At 42.4% G+C, this 24,931-nt stretch overlaps 2 protein-coding genes across 4 annotated transcripts; one reads left to right on the forward strand and one right to left on the reverse strand.

The window, feature by feature from the left end:
• Positions 1–45: 45 nt before the first annotated feature.
• Positions 46–3,913, reverse strand: pbdc1 (polysaccharide biosynthesis domain containing 1). The gene is made up of 6 exons (XM_069167191.1): positions 3,814–3,913; positions 2,789–2,854; positions 1,636–1,695; positions 1,379–1,519; positions 589–700; positions 46–495 (listed from the first exon to the last, which is right to left on the reverse strand). Exons 1-6 carry the CDS (start codon positions 3,841–3,843, stop codon positions 404–406), a joined length of 501 nt encoding a protein of 166 aa, XP_069023292.1. The 5' UTR covers positions 3,844–3,913; the 3' UTR covers positions 46–403.
• A 1,830-nt stretch (positions 3,914–5,743) lies between these two features.
• On the forward strand, positions 5,744–22,711 carry dmtn (dematin actin binding protein). Of its 3 annotated transcripts, XM_069167177.1 has the most exons (16): positions 5,747–6,074; positions 11,968–12,017; positions 12,184–12,264; positions 12,962–13,105; positions 14,259–14,303; positions 16,587–16,695; positions 16,866–16,910; positions 17,006–17,140; positions 17,217–17,311; positions 18,100–18,205; positions 18,289–18,338; positions 18,555–18,600; positions 19,499–19,506; positions 20,374–20,439; positions 21,097–21,177; positions 21,663–22,711. In XM_069167177.1, exons 2-16 carry the CDS (start codon positions 12,009–12,011, stop codon positions 21,774–21,776), a joined length of 1,134 nt encoding a protein of 377 aa, XP_069023278.1. In that variant the 5' UTR covers positions 5,747–6,074; positions 11,968–12,008; the 3' UTR covers positions 21,777–22,711. The 3 variants fall into 3 exon arrangements, with proteins under 3 accessions (XP_069023268.1, XP_069023278.1, XP_069023260.1); XM_069167167.1 differs by lacking the exons at positions 19,499–19,506; positions 21,663–22,711 and having other exon boundaries at positions 5,744–6,074; XM_069167159.1 differs by lacking the exons at positions 5,747–6,074; positions 19,499–19,506; positions 20,374–20,439; positions 21,097–21,177; positions 21,663–22,711 and adding an exon at positions 6,104–6,572 and having other exon boundaries at positions 18,555–18,704.
• Positions 22,712–24,931: the final 2,220 nt, after the last annotated feature.

The following is a 24,931-nucleotide window of genomic DNA, read 5'->3' on the forward strand; positions in this document are numbered from 1 at the left end:
TAGTCTCGGGGGTGGGGGGGGAAAGTTCAGTCGAACACGCTCACATGCAGCTGACTTTTTATTTTTTTTTATTCGTTTCCTCGTTACAGACAAACAAGTGAAACTTCGCAGATGTTACAAAACAAAGAACCGTTGATGATTGGCACGATTAAAATTTTACAGCGAATACAAAAATATTGAGAAGGCTTCGTAGAGTCCGGAGACGGTTCTGGGACCAGAATCTAGTAACGGAGACGGGAAATGAACACGGATGGAGGCTTACGGGGGGGGGAGGGGGGGGGAAACGACGAACGTGAGCGTTTCACGGACGATGAAGAGCGATTCCTCGGGAGACGCGGCGGTCCAAAGTTTGGTCTGCGGACTCCGCCGGCGACGGAGAGAGTCTTCCCGGTTTCACGACCGGTTAACTCTTCGACGATTTGGACGTGAACACGGCGTCGTTGTGGCCTTCTCTGTTGCGGGCGATCTCGACGGCGAAGAACTGGACCCTGGTGGCTGAAAACGGAGAAGAGGTTCATCACTTCTGTCTCGTGGTTGTTGTTGTTGTTTTTTGATTTATAATAATGTGTCTCCTAGTATGAAACTCACCAAATATGGTGTTCTCCTCCGTGTAGTCCTTCTCGCAGTCCAGACGCAGCAGAGTGCCGTAGTTGAAGTCCTCGATGAGTCCATCGAACTGGTTGCAATACGGACGCCACCTCTGCACACGGAGTCGACAGCGTCACTAAAACACCGAGGACTTCCCTTTGTCCCGCTCGTTTAACTCAAAAAGACCAGCTGGAGCTACACGAGAGTCAACGACCGCCGTACGGGTTTCCGATTCTCTCGACCAAAAAAAAAAAAAAAAAAAAGTGAAATTTTGTGACGGAGTTACCTTCGACCCCCAAGAAACGTCCGATCGCGGAGCCTGAACTCGGGTCCCGTGACTCGCTGACGCCGGCGTTCGAGACGGGAGAAACCATCTGAACCGCGAAACGTTCCCCGGGACTCGGCTCGCTTTGTCGGCGTTTATCTTCCCGTTTGTCGGATTTTTGACGTCGCAAACGTCGTTAAAAAAAAAACCAAACAAAAAAAAAAGACGAGTTTCTCGCGGTGAGAAACGTCGCGGAACGCGTCGACTCGGGACATTTCCGACTCGACTCGTAACTCGGGATAATACGACGGCGTTGGGACATCGTTATTTTAAATCCCGGGTCCGTTCTGACCGGATTCAGATGCTGTAATGATACGTTTTTTTTTCTTTAAAGAATTTTCTGATGTGACCGTCTGATTGGATCTGACCGGTTGGGTTATCCGGGAGAGTTCAGAGTTCGCCGACATCGAGGAAAACGGTTAGATGGGAATACAGAACAAGAGGGGGGGGGGGGGGGAAACGAACCTCTTTGGACTCGTCGGATTTCAGGTCGTCGGGTTTCAGCAGCTTTATGTCGAGCTCTTTGAAGGTTTCCCTGAAGGTCGCGTAGATGTCGTCGTCCAGCTTCGTCAGCTTCAGGAACTTCGGGTCGACGGACGAGATGAGCTAAAGACGGAACACCGGGTTCAGCGCTCACGAGTTCACGCTTTCACCAATACGTCTCAAATGTGCAGATGATGTTCGCGCGCGATTGCGAATGACTCGAAACGACGACGTCTTACGTTGAAGTAAACCTCGGCGTGGTTGTAGGCCTTCATCGCCCACATGACTTCAAGTCGGGGCTGAAAGAGCACAAAGGTTACGATTTATTCATCAAAACGAATCAATACATTTACACGGGGGAAGAAAAAAAACAATCAGACCGTCGGCAACAAAAACTTTCTGCGGGAATATTCGGACTTTTTAAGGGACGCTTTCAATTCTTTACTTCGGGGATGCGAGGAAGTTTGAATGTGAATGTCTCTCCGCGAAATGAATATGAAGGCGGGACACTCGTCCATAAAGACGATGCAGAGTGAACATAAATAGGTCGAAATATAAAAGACACACACACAAGGATGTTAAAAATGTTTTTAAAATAAGACATTAATTTAAGAAGATCTGTTTTTCTTCAATTCAAAACCTCAAAAAGTTCAGTTTAGCTTTTAAACTACAAAATAATAAATAATAAGCTAAAAGTAATTAATGGATAACAGTAATGGACTCAATGGTTCGATCAAATTAAATAGTAAGTTAGAAGCACCAAATAGCTGAAAATAGTTCAAAGTTATAAATAGCTAAAGAAAAAAATGGTTCGCTGAAAGTAACTATTGGTTAATTGTAATTGAATCAATGGTTGTAATAGTTAAAGCAAAAACAAAAAAAATTGCTAAAAACAATATCTTACATGAGTAAATGTTTATCTAATAATGACAAACAGCTGAAAGTTATGCAATGCATTTTTGAAATCTTATTTACATTTGACAAATGGTGATAGCTGGAAAAATAAAGTTATGGAACAATACTTTTAATAAATATGAAATTAGACAATATCTAAAAAAAAAAATAGTTTAAATATTTTGGTTTATTGGGACGTGAATCTGAAAAAAAAAACCCAAAAAAACGATTCTGCTTCTAAACGTCGGCAAAACAAAAGTAAACGTCACCGAACTGAAAAACTTATTTTTAATTTTTATATAATAACAAAAAATTATAATAATTTTTAATTTGCATTTGAATATATTTTTTTTTTTTTTTTTTTTTTTTTTTTTTTATGAGGCTGTTTTGTTTTTATTTTTAATGAGTGGTTTAAAAACTCGATGAGCACACGGTGAACTGACTGATGAAGATGATGATGATGAAGATGAAGATGATGATGGAGACAGGAGAACTTACGTCGTTTCCGTAAGCGTCGGCCGGCAGCGACAGAGCGCGTGCAGCCGCTGAGGCTCCCTCCACGCCCTGGGAACCAAACACACTTTTTAAAACACACTTCCGCGGATCCATCGCACATCTGCACCGTCGCCGTAGAAACCAACTTTTTAAAAAAAAATGGATCGTCGATTCGGCCCGTCGCGAAGCATGACGTCGTCGCTCGATTGCGACGTCATCTTGTTTTTTGCTCCCTTCTTCTGTGGTTTTAACGGCACATGAGCGGTGGAATTGGCGTCTTATTATTTAGTTTTGAAACTGAATACTGCAGCTGACGAACGGATCCACGGTTTTAATCGGGTGTATTATTCAGCAATAATTAGATTCGTACAGCATCAGTGGCATAAAACGATCGAGAAGAAACATTTGAATCTTTAATAGCAATTATTTGCATGACAATTAATCGTCAAGGTAAAAGTTACGTGATCGTGGACCCGAGTGACGAAGAACAAACCAATTTAAACCCGATTTAACTAATTTGTTAATTTCAGGTTCCGATGACGTCACTGGGCCGATGAACTTACTGGTCAGTTGACCGCCGATGACGTGACGTCATCGGCCTCCAGCTGCGGGGAAACATTTTGCATCAAAGACTCGAAATAAAAAACGACTCCGACCACGTGACCGAACGCGCTGGCGAGACCCCGACAAGGCACGTGTTCGATCGCGGCAATCGTGTCCTGACATCGTGACGTCACACGATGTGCCACGTGCCACCAGTACAAACGCGGCGACATGTCGGGAGTTGTTTTTTTTTATTTTTTATTTTTTTCCGACACCGCTCGTTTCCGCACGTGTTTCCATCCTTGGCTAGCTAGCGTTAGCTCTGTTTTGCTAACTGTCACGCGGGCCTCCGGTTGATTCGGTCAGTTTCGGGTTTGCTCGTGTCTCGAGACTCGTTTCGGACTTTCTCTTCTGACGCAGATGACGAACAGAAGAAGCCCGACAAGCAGCGCGCGTAAACACGCTGGTTCGGCTTCAAATCCTACCAGAGCGGCCAGTCCATCATCCGACGCCATGTCCCCCAAACAAAGATCGTCTCCGTGCGGAGATGTGCCACTATGACGGAGGAGGGAGGGGAGGGAGGGAGAGGGGGGGGGGGGGCTGCAACTGTACGCATGCGCGCTTGTCGCCCCCGTTTTATCTGCCAAAGACGTAAGTAATAAATTATTACCGATACATTAATCTTATTGATATGAGGTGAAGATATTGTACCAATCTGCGTCATTTCTTCTGCAGGATTAACTGACACAAATTCGTTGTGGTCTTTAAAACTGTAAAGTTGAGGAAACACAGTACAAATATGAACACAGCTCATGTTTGACAGAAAAAAACGACTAATATTAGTGTGTAAAAACATGTTTAAACCTCTTAAAAAAAAAAATTAAAAAAAAAAGATTTTAGTCATGGGCGTAACCACTGGCCTCAACCTGGACTCTGGAAAAAAAGAAAAAAAAAAGAAAACTCCAGTGATTCATTGTATTCAATAAAACAGTTTTTTTTTGTTTTTTTTCATTATTAATGAAATTAATTAATTAATTAAAATGAATATTATGAATTATTAACAGTCTGTGTTTCTCCTCTCTTCAAACAACATACTATGATATTTTGATATTATTGAACAAGCTGGCCAGAAGCGTTAGCTCCGTCCTGGACAGTCCTCCGGACTCCATAGAGGAGGTGGGTGAGAGGAGGTGGGTGAGAGGAGGATGCTGGCATCAATCATGGACAACACCTTTCACCCCCCCCCCCTAGAGGACGCTGTCGGAGCTTTAAGCAGCTCCTTTAGCGGAAGACTGACAGTGCAGGAAGGAGCGCTGCAGACTGTTTAACACCACTTATACACTTATACACTGTATGTCATAGAACCTCACATTTTTTTCACCCCAAGGTGTATTTAGTTATTTTTCTATGTACACTATGGAACTTTTTATTCGACTTTTTTTTGTCACATATTACGCGACATGCTATAATATGACTTTTTTTTAATCATATTTCAGACGACATAATATAGTATGACTTTTTTCATATTTTGGACGACATGCTATAATATGACTTTTTTATCATCACAAGGACAGGTACAGGAGATCATTCCTGCCGACCGCAATAAGACTGTACAATAACTCACCTCTGGCAAAATCCATCACAACAATAACACTGTTGTCTGTGTTCTTGGTTGTTGTATATAGTATATATATATATATATACTGTACTGTATATACTGTGCATTTTATATTTTATATTTTATATTTCATATTTTTACTGCTATTTTATTGCTTTCTATTATTCTATTATTATCTATTGCTTCCTGTATGCTGCTGTAGCGAAAAAAAAAAATTCTCGGATTCTCTGAAGCTCTCTGATTGGTCCAGTCTAACCCGCTCTCTGATTGGACTATTCTACCAGCTTTTTAATTCTACACCATTTCTACTAAACTGACTACAACAAACTGATCTAGTTGCCTTTCATTTTCACTTATTTGCATTAATATTATTATAATTCTAACATATATAGCCGCAGATATCAAATGGCCAGTACTTGTATCGCCTTTTATCACCTTGGCGGTGTCAAAGCTTTTACTGTTGTCAATTCATCCACTCATCATGTGTTTTCACCCGGGCCGGTTCGAGCTGCCACCCCTGTAATCCATCATTCCTAATTTATTGAAACCACGTCTCAAATTGATGTAGACACGACATAGATTTAGAGGCAGCGCAGGGAAATATAAAATCAAAACAAAGCTTGATTTATATGCCTATAAATGCTTTGTTTTGCATAGTCATATCCAATTGCTGACTTATGGTTAATACATTTTTTTTATTTTTCCCACATTAAAAGACCCAGCGATGTCAGAAACCACCGGGAGCAGCAGCCTCCATCGGCCGGAGGTGTGTTCGGTTTTGGCTCCAGCGGCAGGAGGACGCGGTTCCCGCCTCCTTGGAAGACGTGACGCAGCGTCATAACAACGCAGCGCAGACTGTTTTTTGCGCCCCTCCGCACATCAGAGTGGAGCGGTCCGCTGGAGCAACAGGGAAACAGCTTCCTCCTCCTCCTCCTCCTCCTCCTGGGGTCACAGCAGCCCCCAGCCCGGGCTTTAATATCAGGCAGCGGCCGCCCTCCTCCTCCTCCTCCTCTTCCTCCTACTCCTCCTCCTCCTCCTCCTCCTCCTCCTCGGCGCGGTGAGGAAGGAGCGCCCCCGGCTGATGCGTTCACCCTGAGCTGCGTCTCGTGCATCCCGCGAGGTCTGGAGGTAAGAACGAGCTCCTTTTTCCTCCCGCTGAACCTCCCCGGTGAGCGTCGCGCGCGGTGTTCTGCCCTGCTGTCGTTGTTGTTGTTGTTGTTTTTTTTTGTTTGTTTGTTTTTTTTTGTGTTTTTTTTTTTTTTTTTTAATCGTGTCGCCGCAGGACGCACTTGTCTCCTCGTCCTCCTCGTCCTCCTCTTCCTCCGCGTACTGAAGCGCGGATCCTGTAGGCCACATGACCCGCAGCGGCGCCTCCGGATGCTGCCGGAGCGTCGAAGGGACCTGCTCTCCATCCTCTTCATCGTCCTCATCATCAGATCACAATAAGCCCAGCAGACCGCTGCTGCTTTCGCAGGACGACCAGTTTTTACTGTGAAGGCGCAAACAGATCGGACGCTCTTCATCAAAGAGCCGCTTTCATTCCGGAGACACTTTACTGATCGATTGTTTGATCTTTTGATGAGAGAAAAATCGTGAAAATGTCCGTTACGGTTCCCGGAAGTCAGGGTGAGGTCCTTCATCTTTTATTCATATATTTATTTATTTTATTTTGGTGGACCAAATCCAAAACATAATGAAAGATTAGCTGCAAGTGGTGTTGTGTTTTTTTTTTTTTTTTTTTAACGGCTGCAACTTGGTTATTTTTTTTATTATTGATTAAATCCATAAAATATCAGAAAATAATGAAAAATAACATTAAAAATTTATTATTTTTTTTTTTATAAACCAACACTCAAGAACTAAATTATATTCAGTTTAATCATAACTTTACTAAATAACCATGAGATATTCACATTTCAGAAGGTGAAAGCATCAAATATTTCATATTTTAAAGGCTGGAGTCATTTTCATGCTGATTACTTTCTCATTAAGCAGTTTGTTGGTTGATCGGACTCATGTTTCCATGGAAACAGTGAAAACCGTCTGTCACAGTTGGACTTCCTGGGCGACGAACATTTTAAAAACACAAAAATATCCAGTCCTGATGTTAAAATGGAGAGAAAACAGCTAATCTTCATCTTTCGGACGGTTTAACAAGCTCACGTTTGGTATCTTAGAGCCGACAGCTCTTCTTACAATCTGTAATTAATCTGATTAATCTGCTGAATATTTTCTCGATCTTTGTGATCAATCCGCCGAGAACCTTTGACCCGCTAACAGTGTGAAAAACCTAAAGGTACTCAGACACTGTCCGAACTGAGAGAAAGAACCGCGTCGACTTTTTAGTTAAATTTGAATATTTTTGCTTAAAGAAACAAAGTAATCAATCTTAAATTATCATAAAAAAGCTGCAGTAGCCACATCACCTTCAAAATCTTCCTTTCTAAAGACTTAATCACGTGAAATACGTTAATAATCCTTCATATTTACCTATTAACAGGTCTCCCAGGGTTTATCTTCAGAACAACTGCATTACTTATAGTTTTATTCTCTTTTTTTTTTTTTTTTAAACAGTAATGATGAATATTTTCTGTTTCCAGCTCCTTCGTGTGAACATTTGATGCTTTTTCTCTCAGATGAGACAGAAAACGGAACATTTTTGTCGTTTTGCAACTTTTGCTTTCAAACAAAACGAGACGCGTAAAGACGTCACACCGGTGGACGTGGTGAATCATAAACAGCACTCGACACCAACGGCAGCCGAAGCAACGTGTCGGTGCTCGGTTTTGATGAATCGATGAGTTATCCGAGTTATTTCTCGGTAAAAATACAAAAAAACAACAACAAAAAAAACACGAGCTGGTTGGAGCCTCTGAAACGTGAAACTGAATCTTTCTGGGGTTTTTTTTTGGACAAAACAAGTCGTCACATTTCAGATTTTCTGGGGGATTTTGTGACATTTTATAGACATTAATAACCATTAATGTAAATAATGTACAGATTCATGATTAATAAATATAATTGTTTGTTGCAGCTCTAAAAATTTACTGGTTCGGATATTATCGGTTGTTGGAGGAAAACAGGCCTCCTGTCTGACATTCAGCCGATCTCTCGTGTACACACACACACACACACACACACACACACACACACACACACACACACACACACACACACACACACAGAGCTCCGTCGATGGCTGTCTGGCAGCTAAAAGCTCTCCGAGATAAGACTATCGGACACGCAGCACTCAGTCTGCAGCCGCTCAGATGGACGATCGCTGTCAGTCCTCGGAGACTCGCACAGCCTGAACGCAAAAGTGACTTTTACGCGCTAGCCGTTCCCCTTCGTTTACAGTCTTTATGCTAAGCTAAGCTAACCAATCCGCTGGCTGTAGCTTCACATTTACAACCCTGTTTTCCAAAAAAAAAAAAAAAAAATCACGTAGAATGTAAATACAAAACAGAACGTGGGGATTTACACATCATGTAAACCCATATTTCATTGAAGATAGACCAAAGACAACATATCAAATGTTGAATCAAATATGACAAATATTTGCTCGTTTTGAATTTGACGGCAGCGACACGTTTCAAAAAAATTGGGGAGAGGGTCAACAAAAGACTGGAAAAGTTGTGTAACACTAAAAAAAAAAAACACCTATCTCAACTAATTTGGTTACCTGGCAACAGATCAGTGAAATGATTGAGTATAAAAAAAGATCATTTCAGAGAGGCAGAGTCTCTCAGCACTGAAAATAAGGAGAGGGTCATCACTCTGTGAAAGACCGAGTGGGAAAATAATGCAACAATCTAAAAATAACATTTCTCAACAGAAAATTACAAAGAATTTGTGGATTTCATCATCTACGGTTCATAACATCATTAAAAGATTCAGAGCATCTGGAGAAATCTTTGTGCGCGAGGGACGATGACCAAAACCCAGATCGGATGGTCGTGCTCTTCGGGCCCTCAGGCGGCACTGCATTAAAAACAGACACAAATCTGTAGTGGAAATCACTGCACGGGCTCAGGAACACTTCTGGAAATCGTCGTCTGTGAACACGGTCCGTGGCTGCATCCACAAACGCAGGTTAAAACTCTCCAAAGAAGAAACCAGATATAAACGTGATCCAGAAACGCCGCCGCCTTCTCTGGACCCGAGCTCATTCGAGACGGGCCGAGGCGAAGTGGAAAACTGTCCTGTGGTCTGACGAATCACGATCTGAGATTCTTTTGGGAAATCATGGACGCTGCATCCTCCGGGTTAAAGAGGAAAGGGACCGTCCAGCTCGTTATCAGCACTCGGTTCAAAAACCAGCGTCCGTGATGGTACGAGGGTCCATTGGTGCGCATTGGCTTGCACATCTGGGAAGGAACCGTTAAAGCTGAACGGTACTTACAGGTTTTGGAGCAACATATGCCGCCAGCCGGACGACGTCTCTCTCACCGAAGGCCTCGCTTATTTCAGCAGAACGAAGCCAAACCACGTTCTGCACGGATTACAAGAGCATGGCAGCGGTAGACTACCTGCAGTGCAGACCTGTGACCCACTTACAACATTTGGAGCATCGCGAAACAAAAAAATACGACAAAAGAGACCACGGAGCGCGGAGCGGCTTTCAACGTTCGACGTGTTGTCTTTGGTCTATTTTCTGTTTCTATTTACATTTTGCACAACGTCCCGACTTTTCTTTTTCGGAAACGGGGGGTGGCACGTTCAGAGGAGCGGACGCGTCGCAGTGTGGAATTATTCCTTTGCCGAGTGGTTTGAAATGCCGGGGCTCGAAATTCATAATGTTAATTGAACAGGAAGCAATTTTCTGATGACGGCAGTCAGATGCAGTTCGTCTCAGGACGGGCGGCACTCAGGTCCCGTCTCGCTGTTCTGGAGTCGGCGTGTTTGAGCTGGAAGTGATGGAGGGAGGAGGACGGGGAGGGGGGGGGGGAGGGGGAGGGCGGGGAGGAGGCGGTGAGGCTGCGTTCGTCTGATTCTCTGGATGGGAGGAGTGTAACCACAGCAATAACCGCTGAGAGCCGGCTGGGCGTTGGCCTGGCTGGGCGAGCTGATAAACAGCAGAGTAGGGGAGGAGGAAGGGGGGGGGGGGGGTAGCGGGGGGGGGGGGGGGGGGGGGGGGGAGAGTGTGATGGGGGGGAGGGAGGGGGGGGCACAGGAAGTTTCAGTGGAGGATATCCTCTCAGCAGTGTTAGCTCTCATGCTGTTTAGGAACACGGCATGCTTCCTGTTAGGACTACGGTCGCCCCCACTGCCCCCCCCCCCCCTCCACACACACACACACACACACACACACACACACACACACACGCACACACACCCTCCCCCCCCACCACCACACGCACACGGTCCCCGGAGGAGGCTCTGATAACAGCCGGGCCTGAAACCGACTCTCCGGGTTGTTTTACCTCCAGCCTCCAACACCTGAGGGACGAGCAAGCGCCCGTGTCTGAAACAGGATCGTTTGTTTCCGAAAGCAGCTCAGAATCATAAAGAAGCGTTTAGAAAGCTGCGATTATCACATTTATCAAAATTAATGTACTCTTTCTTTAAAAAAAAAAAATGTAAGCGTTTCGGAGTTACTGTAATCTGTCAAATATTTGTCCCGCGAGAGAGAGCCAATTGAAACAAATGGAACGGTCAAAGCTGCCGTATCGGTGTCCAAGGCGTCACGACGTCAACTCAGGAGCTTCGTTTTGATCCGCTTCCGTTTCCTCCCCTTAAAAGGACAAACGCGGTTTGTAAACCGACAGGAAGTCGAAACAATCACTCCCGATTCAATTCCGTTTTTATTTTTATAGCTCCAAATTCCCGACTTGTGCACCAAACAGAGAGTTTAATATCCGTAAAGCACGTTTTTGATTGGATCTCGTTACTGTCTTCCACGGACGGGGTTAGCGCTCGCAGCGCTCGCTCACTACAGCTACACAAAGCTCAAAAAGGTCGTCGACACTAAAACGGGTTTTTTATCAAAAATCCAAGACGGGACGGATTCACGAATTTGCGACGAAAACCGAGGTCACTTCCCGGAGGTCCTCGCAGGATGCGACTGGCAGTTTATCGGACCGATAGAAAATAAAGGGGAAACCTGAAACATTCGTCCATTCACTTTACGATCAAAAAAGTTGAAAGGTGCAAAGGAAAAGAAATGGGAATCGGAAACAAACATTTGAAAGACACTTAAAAAAAAAAAAAAAAAAAAAAAAAAAAAAAATAATATATATATATATATATATATATATATATATATATATATATTTTTTTTTTTTTTTTTTTTTTTTTAAATATATAATTAAATATAGAAAAATCACAGCCTTAAAGTCAGAATTACAACGTAAATATTGACATGAACTCTATTTTAAGATGGAAACTCACCGCTTTCATAGAAGCTGAAAGCATTAAGAGTTAAGAGGAACCTCAAATATACTGGATCCTTCACAGAATATTTAGAAGATGTTTTGAGCTCAACATTTAAAAATGAGCAAGTTCTGCCTTTTAAATTATAATTGAAATTTGAAGCCTCTGTTTTCGAATCTGTTTTTAAAATTTTTTAGCTTATATTATAAATATATATATATATATTATATATATATATATATATATATATATATAAAAGCTAAAAAATAAGAAATGGAAACCACAGAAAAAGAAAAACTACCTAAACACTTTTATCACAATCAAAAAAAAATGCAAACCAAATTAATTGCAAACTTAAAAACAGCAATAAAAAAAAATTGTCTTTCAGCTTTCTGTAGCTTTTCCTGCTGTGGAAAAGTTAAAAGCACAAGTTTGTATTTAATCAACCGTCAAATATGGATTAATCACCAAAAATAGTCCCCAACGAATGTACCGATCTGCGGTGATCTCATCTTTTTTTTTAATCGCCCAGCAGGAATCAGATTTCCCTCGTCTGCTTTTTCCTCAGACTCCAGATGAGTCATCCTCCAACTCACTCGCAGTAAAATCTCCGAGATGCATTAACTGATCGACTCTCTCTTCTCTGCAGCCGGTTGAACACCCGACAGGAGTACGGTTTCTCTTCCAGACATGCAAAAGGTAATCAATCACTGTTTGAGCTTCATGGGATGACAGTTGGAGGAAAATCTTTTAAATTATACACCCCCCCCCCCCCCCTCCAAAAAAAATAGCTGCGGAGCTAACTTCAGCTTGTCGTAAATAAACTAGAAAGGATTTCACCTTCCTAATGTTTTGGGTGTTTCAGGTGGAGGGACGGGTAACCCCGATCAACCTGCCTTCTTCCAGGGTCCCCAGCACCCCGGGGTCTCCTGCCACCGGCATCACGGTAAACCCGCGCTGCCGTTGCCGTTATTGTACTTTTACTTCACCGACAATTTACTTCCATTTTTAACTTCACCGCATTTTTCTGACCGCTTTTTGGAAACCAAAAACATACGAAGGGCAACAGTTTAATGAACGTAGAGGCTGAAATGATCAGTCGGTTAACTGACTAACAAACGATGAACTATTTCATAATTATTCAAGTCAAGATGCAGAAATATTTTGTGATTCTAACTTTTCAAATATGATGTGTTTTTTTTTACTTTCCCCTTTAAATATTTTAACGATTTATCTTAATTTCAATACGTTTTCGACTAATTGTAGGACAAAACAAACACTGTCGGGGTGTCGCTTTGAGCTCCAGCCAGTCTTTACAAACCAAATAAATCAATCGATTAAACCCCCCCCCCCCCCCCCCCAAAAAAAAAAAATTACAGTTCTATAGCAAAAATTGAACTCGCACCAAACACTCAAGTCCTGCTTCCATTTTAATACTCGAGGAATAATATTTAATAGCTCACGATATCCGAGAGGGAGAATTTTTGCATCGACTGTTTAAAAATTCTTAAAGTACGATTTTCATGGCTTTTACTTCCATACTTCGCAGTAATATTTCAATGCGGGAGTATTTTTTTTTTACAGTACTTTTACTTAAGTAAAGGATACTTTCTGAGGCGCCGTGTACGTGTGGTGGTCCTCAGGCCCGAGTGAACGACCAGGTGGTGGGCTACAGAGACCTGGCGGCGCTGCCGAAAGACAAAGCCATCCTGCAGGTGGAGAGACCCGACCTGATGACCTACCAACCCCACTTGACCTTCTCCCCGCTCGACCTGCCGCGCAGAGAGGTACACCAACGCACTACGACCTCCGGGTCGCCCGATCACCGTACATATTTACATATTTATGCAAAAAAAGGGACCCAAAAAAAAAAAAAAGGTGGAACAGGAATTTTTGGGGCTGGTGATGTATTGAAAAATAAATCAGGCAGGCTACTCGTTAGTTGAGTGTTGACCAGGATACCCACAAATCAATAAAACATCACAATTTGTTTTAATGTACAAATGAAGCACAGTTACGAATAAATAAATATTATTTCAACCCTCCATATATGTTGAAATAATTGCGTCGCTGTAGAAAAATAAGCCAAAAGTTGCTCGTCAAGAGAATGTTCCTCTGAATATTTGTCTTAAATACGATCGCATTTTAGAGACATTACTTTTTTTTTTTCCCCAACATGTTCTTTAAGAACTTATACTGTCCACACAGTTTACACAAGCCAGTGAAGCGGCTACGGCTAGCTTCAGTTACGCCAAGTCTAGATTTACTCGTTGATTTTGTTTTTCCCCCAGCTGTTGTTTATAATTAGAAATATGATTCAATATCTGTAATTTTCTTTTTAATTTCAGGTATTGACTTGCTTCTTGTTATTGGGGACTCCCTCTCTTACGTAGACGCGTTTTCTTATTTGTTGCTGACCTTTTGTGTTTTTTTCCAATTTTTAAGGAACCAACGTCTTTGTAATTTAGTTTTCACACGACTAACTTAAGTATTATCTAAATCTAGTTATGACGGCGGAAAAACAAAAACAAAACAGCTAAACTGGCGCTGCTGAAAGCTAACGTAACCAGCAGTTAGCACAATGGACTTGGTGGGATTTAATGAGGTTACGTCTAACTCGTATAACGTATTAAATTGTAAATTAATTTAGACAGCAGAATGGAGATTATATTACTACATATGCAAATTAAACTGTGTACTGTGAATGATCAAAATAAAGTTTACTTTCTCAACCAAACTACCTAAAAAAAAAGACCCAAAAAACTGAATTGATTACACAACTTTAGAGTGCACCGTCTGTATTTTTATGCTGGCGAAACAGATAATTAATAAATGGTCATATAATAAGCCTAAATGATCTAAAGTTACAGCATCACAGCCTCTTTTTTTTACTGCGGACTAATTTCATGATTTTGAGTTAATAACTGTGTTTCTCTGCAGCGCTCGTTGTCTCCTCCCGCCACATCTCCCACCATGTCTCCTGAGGTAAGACCTTCAAAATTACAAACTGCTTCACTTATTCTGTACAACAATTAACAATTAAGGAGTAAAAAAAAAAGAAAATATTTGTTATAATGTTAGCATTTTTTTAATCTTTTTGCTCCTATTCATTTGGCGGTTCTTAACTTTTTCACATATTTTTTTTTTTTGTAAACGACTGTTTCCCTCACAACCAACTCTGAGGGTCTTTTTATTTACACCTTTTATTACAACAGTAATTATTGGGCCACCGTTAGCAATAAGTGATTTAATTTTTTAAGAACGTGATTGCAGTGTTGTCAAATTAAACTTGTATTTTCTAGAATGAATGCAGAGGATTACAAGAAAAAAAAAAAAAGATGTAAAATTAAATTATAATTTGGAAAATGATATAAAAAAAAAAATTCCTACAAAAAAATGTCAAAATTTGCTGGCTTTATTTTTCAGTTCTGGCTTCAGTTTTTAATGTTTGTCGGTATTATTTGTCGTCTACAAAGTAAATTAAATATCTTTAGTATTTAAGACTGTCATGGAAACTATTTATTATTTTCTGAATCTTTTATAGCAAAAAGATTGAAAAATAATCAGCATGATGAAAATAATAAGCTGCGTCCCTAATTTAATTAGTGTGAAGATTCACACAGTGCAACGCAAACTAAGTTTTGTCTTCTATGAATTGAAATTCATTCTCAAAAATCTCACATTTTTCTTCCCGTGGTTTAAATTGTGCTTTTACAAATTGTATTTAACTGAATATATATATATTTATATATTCATTATACATAATCCTGATGAATTGACAGTAAAAGGAACGTTTAAATCAGTGGTCAGTTCCCCCACAGCACATGAACCACCGCTGACCCGTCAAGACATCTCCCACGCGTCTCCGGCGGGTCACGACTTCAACATTTTGAAAAAAACATCGGTTTGACTGATGTCTTTATATTCTCGTGTAGTTCTTCGGCTTCAATCGCTGCTTTGTTCCCCGCAGTGTTCAACATGTGGCATTTGATGGCTGATGTTCGCCTGCAGCCTCGGCGAAACAGAGAGAGTCTCTGTGGCGTTGACCGAAAGAGTTTCGCATCAGTACAGCGTGTACTTCACTTCACTGCTGTGGTGGCTGAAATGTACAAGACAGGAAGATGCTAAAACACCAGTTTAAGTTTTATCAAAAGAACGTCTGCAGCGGGGGCGAAGTCAGCTGTGAATATTTCATTTCATTTGATATGTTATTTATTAAAAAGTTGTTATAAAAAAAATAAAAAAAATGCAGTTACAGGTACAGTAAACTTTACGAATAAGTGTAAATCCCGCTGATATCCTGGATCTCATCTCTGACCTGCCAAACAAGAGTCCAGAAGTTAAAAACACAATGCAGAGTTTCCAGTTGTTTTCTTTTGAATTAATGCTGCAGACCTGAACGCGTGCACAGAACTCATATCGTAACCAGCAGCGATAATCTGAGCTACGAAGGAAGTGAGCGAAAGACAGATCTGTAAACGTACAACTCATAACGATGAGGCCAAATCATACAGGAAACGGAGGGCTGAATAAACATACCCACCTGTCACTAAAAGAAGCCCCGCCCCCTAATTCTACAGAACTTTAAAGCTCAACATAATTTGAACGGAGACTTCTCCAAAAATTTGTACAGTTGTCGTTAACAGGGAAATTTAGCTACAGAAGTTGTTTTTTTTCACCAGGCTGTAAACATGTTTATTTTTGCTGTAAACGTGTTTATTTCTACAGTAAACTTGTTTATTGCTGCTATAAAATTTTAACATGTGGGGACCGACTCACTGCTGGTGCCTCTAGGGGCCACTGGAGGAACTGCAGTTTCTAGCTTCGTATTACAGTTCACACTTTGATATAATGATATTCAATAATGATAATAATAGTAATAATGATGTTATCCTCGACCTTAAATCAAGTCTAAAATTGAATGATCATACACAAGTGTCTTCAGCCATGCTATCAGCTCTGTGACCCCTTCAGCTAAATGCTAACACTGCTATTAAGTAAGTACGTATGTTTAGCGGGCTAACATTCGCGAAGCAGTGGCAACCACATTATTCAGCTGTGGGAACAGTCAGAGGATCACCAGAGGGATTACAGTGCATCCTTGGAGGAACATGAAAGTCTGAAACATATTTGAGTCTCAGGAGTGGTCAGATATTTCAGTCTTGACTAAAGTGATGGATCAGCTGACCAATAAAGACCTCACAGTCTGTTTTTGGACCTATCCAGTCAGGTCACCGCAGGTTAACGGGTTAACGTGACTCTCTGCAGGTGAAGGCCCGCAGAGCAGAGAGTGAGAGTGGCTCCCCCGGAGGATCCACGCTGCAACTGCAGGCTGAGCGCAAGATCAGCACCAGCCTGCAGCACTTCCACCGGCCAGGTAAGACAGACAGACAGACACACACACACACACACACACACACACACACACACACACACACACACACACACACACACACCATACTGAAAACAGGTAGCTGAAACTTATTCTCTGAAGTCAGACGTGAATAAAAGCGAAAATGAACAAACATCAACTGTATTTTTTCCCAGACAACGGGACCAACATCTACAGCAAGCCTCCCATCTACAAACAGGGTGAGCTGTCGTTCTGTCGCCGCCGTTTCTCCGTGTTTTGTTTTTTTTCCCCCTCCGAAAGCAGCTTCGCGCTCTGACGCTCGCTGTCTCTCCAGATGTGAACAAACACGTGGAGGGAAGAGGAGTCGTTGAGTCGGCAAAGTTTCCCGCAGCTCAGCCGCCGGACCCCAACCAGCCCTCCAAGATCGAGACCGAGTACTGGCCCTGCCCCCCCTCGCTGGCCAGCATGGGTAACACTAACACACACACACACACACACACGAAACGCACATTAAACACACTAACTGCGGGTCTGAACTCTGGCAGAAATCGAGTGGAATAAGAAGAAGCTGCAGGAGGAAGACGAGTTTGAAGACCTGACGGAGGAAGCGAAGACGCTGCAGGAGCAGGAGCTGGAGAAGGTTCGTGACTAAAGCGGGGCGGGGCCAAACTGCTGGGGGGGGCGGGGCCACAGAAATGTGTCGCGGACGTGTCGTTATTCCCGCCGGCTCCGAGGAACCGACGCTAGAAGTGAAACCGATAAAGTGATTAGTTTGTTAATTGATTTATAATTTGTGGAGCAAAAATGTACTTAATCCAGCCTCATCCAAAAAAAAATTACGATAGTACTGTTGGTCCGACAAAACCAGACATTAGAACACCTTTAACATCCACTTTTCTTTTTTTTTTCCTTTAGATTCAGGTAATCGACCATGACATTTTAAACACTGCGCGGAATAAATTGATCTTTAAATATCTGTCAGACGGAGCTGCAGGAAGGGAAAAAAAAAAAAAATCAACAGCAGATTTTAAGAGCCAATAACGGAGAAAGATAAAAGACTTTCAATGACCGACTGCTGGAAGTTACATTAAATAGATCTCGGACACTTAAAGAGTTCAGTTTAGCTCACGCCGAGGTTCAGACTACGTGATATCAGGACGTCCCGGTCAGAATGTTTTACTCTCTCTCTCTCTCTCGGAGACTGTATCCACGACGACGGTGAAGACGGGCTGAACGACAGTCCTCTCGGTGCGACACTTCCAGCAGAGGACAGACGGCGTCCGACAGACACGCCCCGTCAGCGTTCATGTTGCGGTCCGTCGGGTTCACCCGGGTCCAAACAGCGGCACCACCAGCAGCTCTGAGGTTCCTGCTTGTTTGTTTGTTTGTTTGTTTGTTTGTTCATTTGTTTGTTTGTCGTCGCTGCAGATCAAGTCCAACCTGGGCCGTCTGATCCTGAAGGAGGAGAAGGAGAAGGCCGTTCAATTCCGGAGGAAGACGCAGTCGCTGCCCGACAGAACGCACATGCACGGCAGTAAGACACGAGTCCGAGTGTCGTCTCCGCTTTCGGGTCGAGTCTCTTCCTCATGCAGCTTTCCCTCTTTTCTCTTTTCTCAGGTTTGTCAGCGAGCGCGTCCAAGTCTCCGTCCCGCTCGGGCCTGACCAGAGTAAGTCGTGAACAACTCCGACGTCTCGTCAGCTGTTCTGTTCACGTGGACTCGCGTTTGTTGTCTCTTTTATCTGCAGCAGAAACTCTTATGAATAAAAAAAAAAACAAAAAAAAAACACCATCTTTAACAGTCAAAAATTAAAACGGTTAAATCTGGATTTTGGTATAAAAAAAACAACAACTAACCTTGAAATGATGTGTTGTTGTGTTTCAGATGCAGTCAGCTGAGTTCTCCACAGATGTAGATAAAGGACAACCAGGTACGAGTCTTTTCTTTACAAAGAAAAAAACATGGCCGACTTCCTGCGGCTTTACACTGTGTTTATCTGCAGTTGAAATGTGTTCAAGGCCAAACCCCCTTTGAATGTCACTCAGCCCACTTGCCAGCTTGCTCTGGTGACGTCATTTACAACCAGAGCGTGCGCGGTAGTGACAGTGGGAGGAGCTTCATATAGATACCCCGCCCACATACGAGGCCACACCCCCTTTAACTTCACATAGCATCAAAAAACTGATCAATAACAAACTGATCACAAACATGAGGAGACATCAGCGTGATCAGAAGAACTTCAAAAAAAAAAATTAAGGTTAACTTTGATCGCATGAAGGGGCGGGGCTTATAACCTGTACTGCAAAAAGCCACCAGGGGGCGATGGAGACGTTTGGGCTTCACTTCATGTTTATAAACAGTCTCTCTGCTGCGCCCTCCTGGACGCAGGAGGGCTTACTGCAGGCGAATTCAGCTCCTCTCATGAAGAGCTCCAAGTTTGATTTTGTTTTATCTCTGTGAAGGTGATCGACTCATAACTTTAACAAGAAATGTGGTGGATACTGCAGATTTTAATGAATTAATGTGCTTTTTTTTTTTTCTGCCTTTAAATTCTGCCAGACAGAAAAACAATTTGAAATTTAATTCTCAGCAGAAAAAACTGCACAATAATCACAATAACTTCTGCTGTTGAAAATGATTTGTTTTTTTTTCATTCAAAGGTAAGTAAATGATTATTTGTAATATTTATTATTTATGGATTATTTACGCTCAGATTAACACGGTCTACTGTCACTACATTTGAACCAGACGTGTACTGACCTGTTTTCTCTGACGTTAACTCGCCTCCTCTGAACTGAACTTCTCCGCCTGATCTTCCCCTCGTGCAGCAGCTCAGGTGAGTCGGCGACCACTTTAACCTGCCGTCTGACCGGCTGCACTGACTTTTCCTGTGAATCGCTTATCGAAACCTTTTTTTCCACATGCTTCGTTCAAGAGACGGAGATTCGTGACTTTTTAATGCAAAAACACGAAACAGTTTGAAGAGTAAATTTCTGGCCCTGAAATCAAAAATCGAATTTGTAAGTAAAAACATTTGGAACTGACAATAAAATAACGTGGATTACAAACAAAATTTTACTTAAATGTTTTGTTGGTTTAAAGTTTTGCTCACGAAGCCTCTTTAACGCGTCGCAGAAACTTTTTAATTGTCAATCAGAACTCTTTGGTTGCGAGTTGAACAGAAAGAGTTTCTTCTTTTATTTGTTTTTTTTGCATTAAAAAGACACAAAAATAACTCCGCAAAAGTCCTGAAGATTGAACTGTATATTCTTCTAATCTCGTCAATAACACATTTAGCGCTTTAAACCGTGAGTTAATGGTGGGAGACCAATCCGCAGGCAGCACGCTGTGTTTGCGTGCATGTTCATGTCATCATTTCCAATAAGAGATTCACAGGCTGCAGAGGTTAAAGGGTCATTCTGGTGTATTCCCCAAACCGGCGGATGAACAATCCTCTGATTTAGATCGATAACAGTCAGTAAAATGTCTCATTTCTGTGTTGGAAACGCAGCCGGAGGGAATAAAAGCGGAATGATCCTTTAAGGACTCTGAAGTCAGTAATTCTGCATCTTCACAGCTTCATAAATCACCTTCGGTGCCTCGGCTTCGTGCTCGGCGTGTTTTCGATGTGTTTGCGTGGAACAAAGTGTGTATTTAAATGTGTTTTAGCAGAACAAAATTCGTTTTCAATGTGCTTGCGTAGAACGGAGAGGCTCGGAGGGACCGCATGGACCGAGGAAACTCTCTGCCGAGTATCCTGGAGCAGAAGGTGAGACTCGTTCAACCAACTCGAACTTCAGCTTGAACTCTTCCTCTCCGTGCAGGAGGAGGAGGTTCAGATCAGTTTCATGTGGGTTCAGACTTTAGGTCCAAACTGAAAGCTGTTTGAGATCCACGGGTTTTAGTTACCGCGTCAAAACTTTCTGCATAAAAACAAATACAAAGTTCTCAGAATTGGAGAACTTATTGATCACTCCTGTCTAACACTGACACTAATGATCTTAGTTAAACTCCACAGGACGTAGAAGAACTGACAGAAAATCATTTACAAACTATGTTGTTGCAAAAATACGGAATATTTTGCATCACCAGCTCCTCAAATGTGAGGATTTGTTGCTTTTCCCTCTTAATTATATGAATCGATTGTTTCAGTTTGATTTAAAAAAACAAACAAAAAAAAAAAACAACAACATTGCGTCACTTTGTGTAACCGTGACGACAACAATCAGCCATTTGATCAAGAAATTAATAATCCGATTGATGCATGACATCATCGGAAATATGAATTAAATAATAATAAAAATATACTAATGTGCATACTCGGATACTTCTGACACTTGTATCCGAGTACTTGTCCTGTGCGGTTTCAGTACTTTTACTGCAGTGAACCGAGTTAGTTACTGACGTGTCCTGTTTGTGTCCTCAGGTCTTTCCGTATGAAGCGCTGATTGTGACCCACAGAGGGCGCAGTAAGCTGCCTCCAGGAGTCGACCGCACTCGGCTGGAGGTGAGTGTCACAGGAAGTGAAGCCGTGTGTCGGATCACGTCGAAACGGGCCGGTGAAGTGAAGCGGGAGACGGAACATTTTGAGAAAATGACTCCTGTGAGTCCGAGCTGATGTTTCAGAGGAATCCAGACCCGAGAGACAATCTGCAGGAAGGAGGAACCCCGTGTCACAGAAACCTTACGTTAATGTCAATCAAATGTTTATCAATGGCACTGGTGGCATTTATTGATATTTACCGTATTGGCCCTAAATTAAACCTAAATTATGTTAGTCACAGTGTAACTTTCTCCTTCGGACTGGTTTAGTCCCAGTTTGGACTAGTTTTAGTCCCAGTTTATCTTTCTCTGAGGTGGAACTGGTTTTAATCCCAGTTTGGACTCATTTCAGTCCCAGGTTGGACCGGTTTGAGTCCCAGCTAAACTCTATAAGCACGTTTGATAAATAACTGATCTGGATCTTCGTCTTCTTCCTCTTCTTCCTCACAGAGGCATTTGTCCCCGGAGGTGTTCGAGCAGATCTTCGGTATGCCGATAGCCGAGTTCGACCGCATGTCGCTGTGGAGACGAAATGAACTGAAGAAGAAGGCCTCACTTTTCTAACAGGAAGTGACCTCATCCTGCCCTCCCCCTCCCCCTCTCCGTCCCCCAGACCCACCCAAATAATACTTGATGAAGCACCTCCTTTGAAAGGAAAGGAGAAATAAAACGGGCCATAACAACCGATATCCAATCAGGAAAACACTCAAGAGCGATTCACCTCGGTAGTCGAACGTGCCGTCCGCCTAACTAACCAATCACGTTGCAGGATACGCGGCGCCCAGCCACCCACCACCCACCCACCCACCCACCTCCCCCCGTGGATCAGACTAGAGAGTTTAATGACGGCTGGTCCTGTTAACCTTTTACTCTGACTAACCTTAACAGATGCATCGACACTCATGCATTAAAAACCTGTGCTGCACTTATAATCACTACTGCTTGCAATTCAGCGTCACGTGTCCACTCATCATCATCATCATCATCATCATCGTCGTCACCACCACGTGTGACTTTTAGTTTCACAGAGTTGAACACCAGTCGTCAGGATGAAGATGGACTCTTCTCTTCCTGGTTCGGTTCTCCGACGCGTTTCGACTCTTAACTTGAATGACGGCTGTCAGTCATAGCTGATTGTAATATTTATTAAGTGGAGCTTTATATTTATTGGATGATCGTGTTCTTACTGCACTCGTTTGCTTCTGTGAAATGTTTCATTTGGAAATCATTTGTTGTATTTTTTATTTTTTTTTTATTTACGAGCACCCATGACGATTCTTCCTCGCTTTAACTCGCCGTCACCGCTCTCAGAGTTTCGACCACATACCTGAAGTTTTCAATAGATGCAGCTCGTACTGATCACCATGGTAGCACCTGTACTGGACGTGGGGGTAGAAGCTGTCTCCGCTGTCTGTCCCATCTTCATGCCGTCCTCTGTCTCACCCTCCCAGTGTTTCTATTGTACGATGTAAAGGAGGCAAATAAATGGCAGAAAAACGCCCCGTTGTCTGTTGCATCATTTAACACGTCGAATACACGTATGGATCGCGCAGAGGACACGGAGTCAGACTTCATACGGAGAGCTGAAGCATTCACGGTCATGATGGCCGAGGAGCCAGAGAGGACGATCGGAGACATGAAACCAACACAAAGGGACTCAAAGCAAAACAAGCGCAAAAGGACACAAAACAAAACAAGCGCAAAGAGACACAAAGCAAAACAAGCGCAAAGAGACACAAAGCAAAACAAGCGCAAAAGGACACAAAGCAAAACAAGCGCAAAAGGACACAAAGCAAAACAAGCGCAAAGAGACAAAGCAAAACAAGCGCAAAAGGACACAAAGCAAAACAAGCGCAAAAAGACACAAAGCAAAACAAACGCAAAAAGACACAAAGCAAAACAAATGCAAAAAGACACAAAACAAAACAAGCACAAAGACAAACCAAAATAAATGCAAAAAGACACAAAGCAAAACAAGTGCAAAAAGACACAAAACAAAACAAGCGCAAAAGGACACAAAGCAAAACAAGCGCAAAAGGACACAAAGCAAAACAAGCGCAAAAGGACACAAAGCAAAACAAGCGCAAAAGGACACAAAGCAAAACAAGCGCAAAAGGACACAAAGCAAAACAAGCGCAAAGAGACAAAGCAAAACAAGCGCAAAAGGACACAAAGCAAAACAAGCGCAAAAGGACACAAAGCAAAACAAGCGCAAAGAGACAAAGCAAAACAAGCGCAAAAGGACACAAAGCAAAACAAGCGCAAAAAGACACAAAGCAAAACAAACGCAAAAAGACACAAAGCAAAACAAACGCAAAAAGACACAGCAAAACAAATGCAAAAAGACACAAAACAAAACAAGCACAAAGACAAACCAAAATAAATGCAAAAAGACACAAAGCAAAACAAGCGCAAAAAGACACAAAACAAAACAAGCGCAAAAAGACACAAAGCAAAACAAGCGCAAAAAGACACAAAACAAAACAAGCACAAAAAGACACAAAACAAAACAAACGCAAAAAGACACAAAGCAAAACAAACGCAAAAAGACACAGCAAAACAAATGCAAAAAGACACAAAACAAAACAAGCACAAAGACAAACCAAAATAAATGCAAAAAGACACAAAGCAAAACAAGCGCAAAAAGACACAAAACAAAACAAGCGCAAAAAGACACAAAGCAAAACAAGCGCAAAAAGACACAAAACAAAACAAGCACAAAAAGACACAAAACAAAACAAGCGCAGACATGAAACCAAACAACTGCAAAAACACAAAACAACCGTAAAGATCTTCTTTACTCTCTTTTGTTGTCATTTTTACTCCCAGTCTCCAAATTTTTTTATTTTTTTCTTAAGTCAATCATGATATCGTTACCTTGTTTATTAATTTTTTTCCAGTGTTTTACCGCCACCCGTTTCTTTTCTCCATCTCCATGGCTACATCTCCATCCTCCTCCATCTCTTTCCGTTTGTCTGCCTCTTATCGACTTCTCTCCATCGTTGCCTTCATCCGTTTCATTCTTTCTCGTCTCTCTCCTGCTGTATCCTGACGCAGCTTCTCCTTTTCTACCCCTTTATAGCTCCATCTCATCTTTATCCTCTTCGTTATCTCTCTTTGAATCTCATTATTCTTCAGTCGTCTTTGACCGAAACAAACACATTTTTCAAAACGGCTTTCAGTTTCCCTTCCCTCTGAAATCTGATATAACCTCGAGATCAAACTCGTCTGATAAGAGATATTAGGATATCGATTGAGCGACAGACTGCCCAACTCTCAGCCAATCAGAGAGCTTGATTTCTTAGGTTTTTATTTATTTTTTTTTTTTTCCTGAAGAGCTCTGCAGAAGAAACTCTTCAGATGTCGAAAGAAGACGTGGAACTCTCGGCTCACCGCGAGTCGCTCCGGCTCGTCTCGTCGCCTCCGTGCCGGTTGTTTTCCGCTCGCTTTGCGTTCGAACGCCCTCGCAAGCTCCACATTTCTTTTTAATCATCGTTGACCTTTTCTGCGTGGAGACGCGGAGCTACTTCATCCCGAGTGAGCCGCAGGTAATAATGCGGAGGGCTCCGTTGCTAGGAGACGCCGCGGGCCTCCGCATTGAAAAGCGACGTTTCAATGCCGCTCGCACAAAAGCGGCGGCTCCCACGCCGGCCTCTGATTGGCAGCCGCTCGGCGTCCTTGAAAAGCAGCAGCATTCAAACAGACACACAAGGCAGCCG

This window comes from Embiotoca jacksoni, unplaced genomic scaffold (assembly GCF_022577435.1).
Source record: "Embiotoca jacksoni isolate LCO1_2020_lvr unplaced genomic scaffold, fEmbJac1.0.p SCAF_10, whole genome shotgun sequence".
Classification (NCBI taxonomy): Eukaryota; Metazoa; Chordata; class Actinopteri; family Embiotocidae; genus Embiotoca; species Embiotoca jacksoni.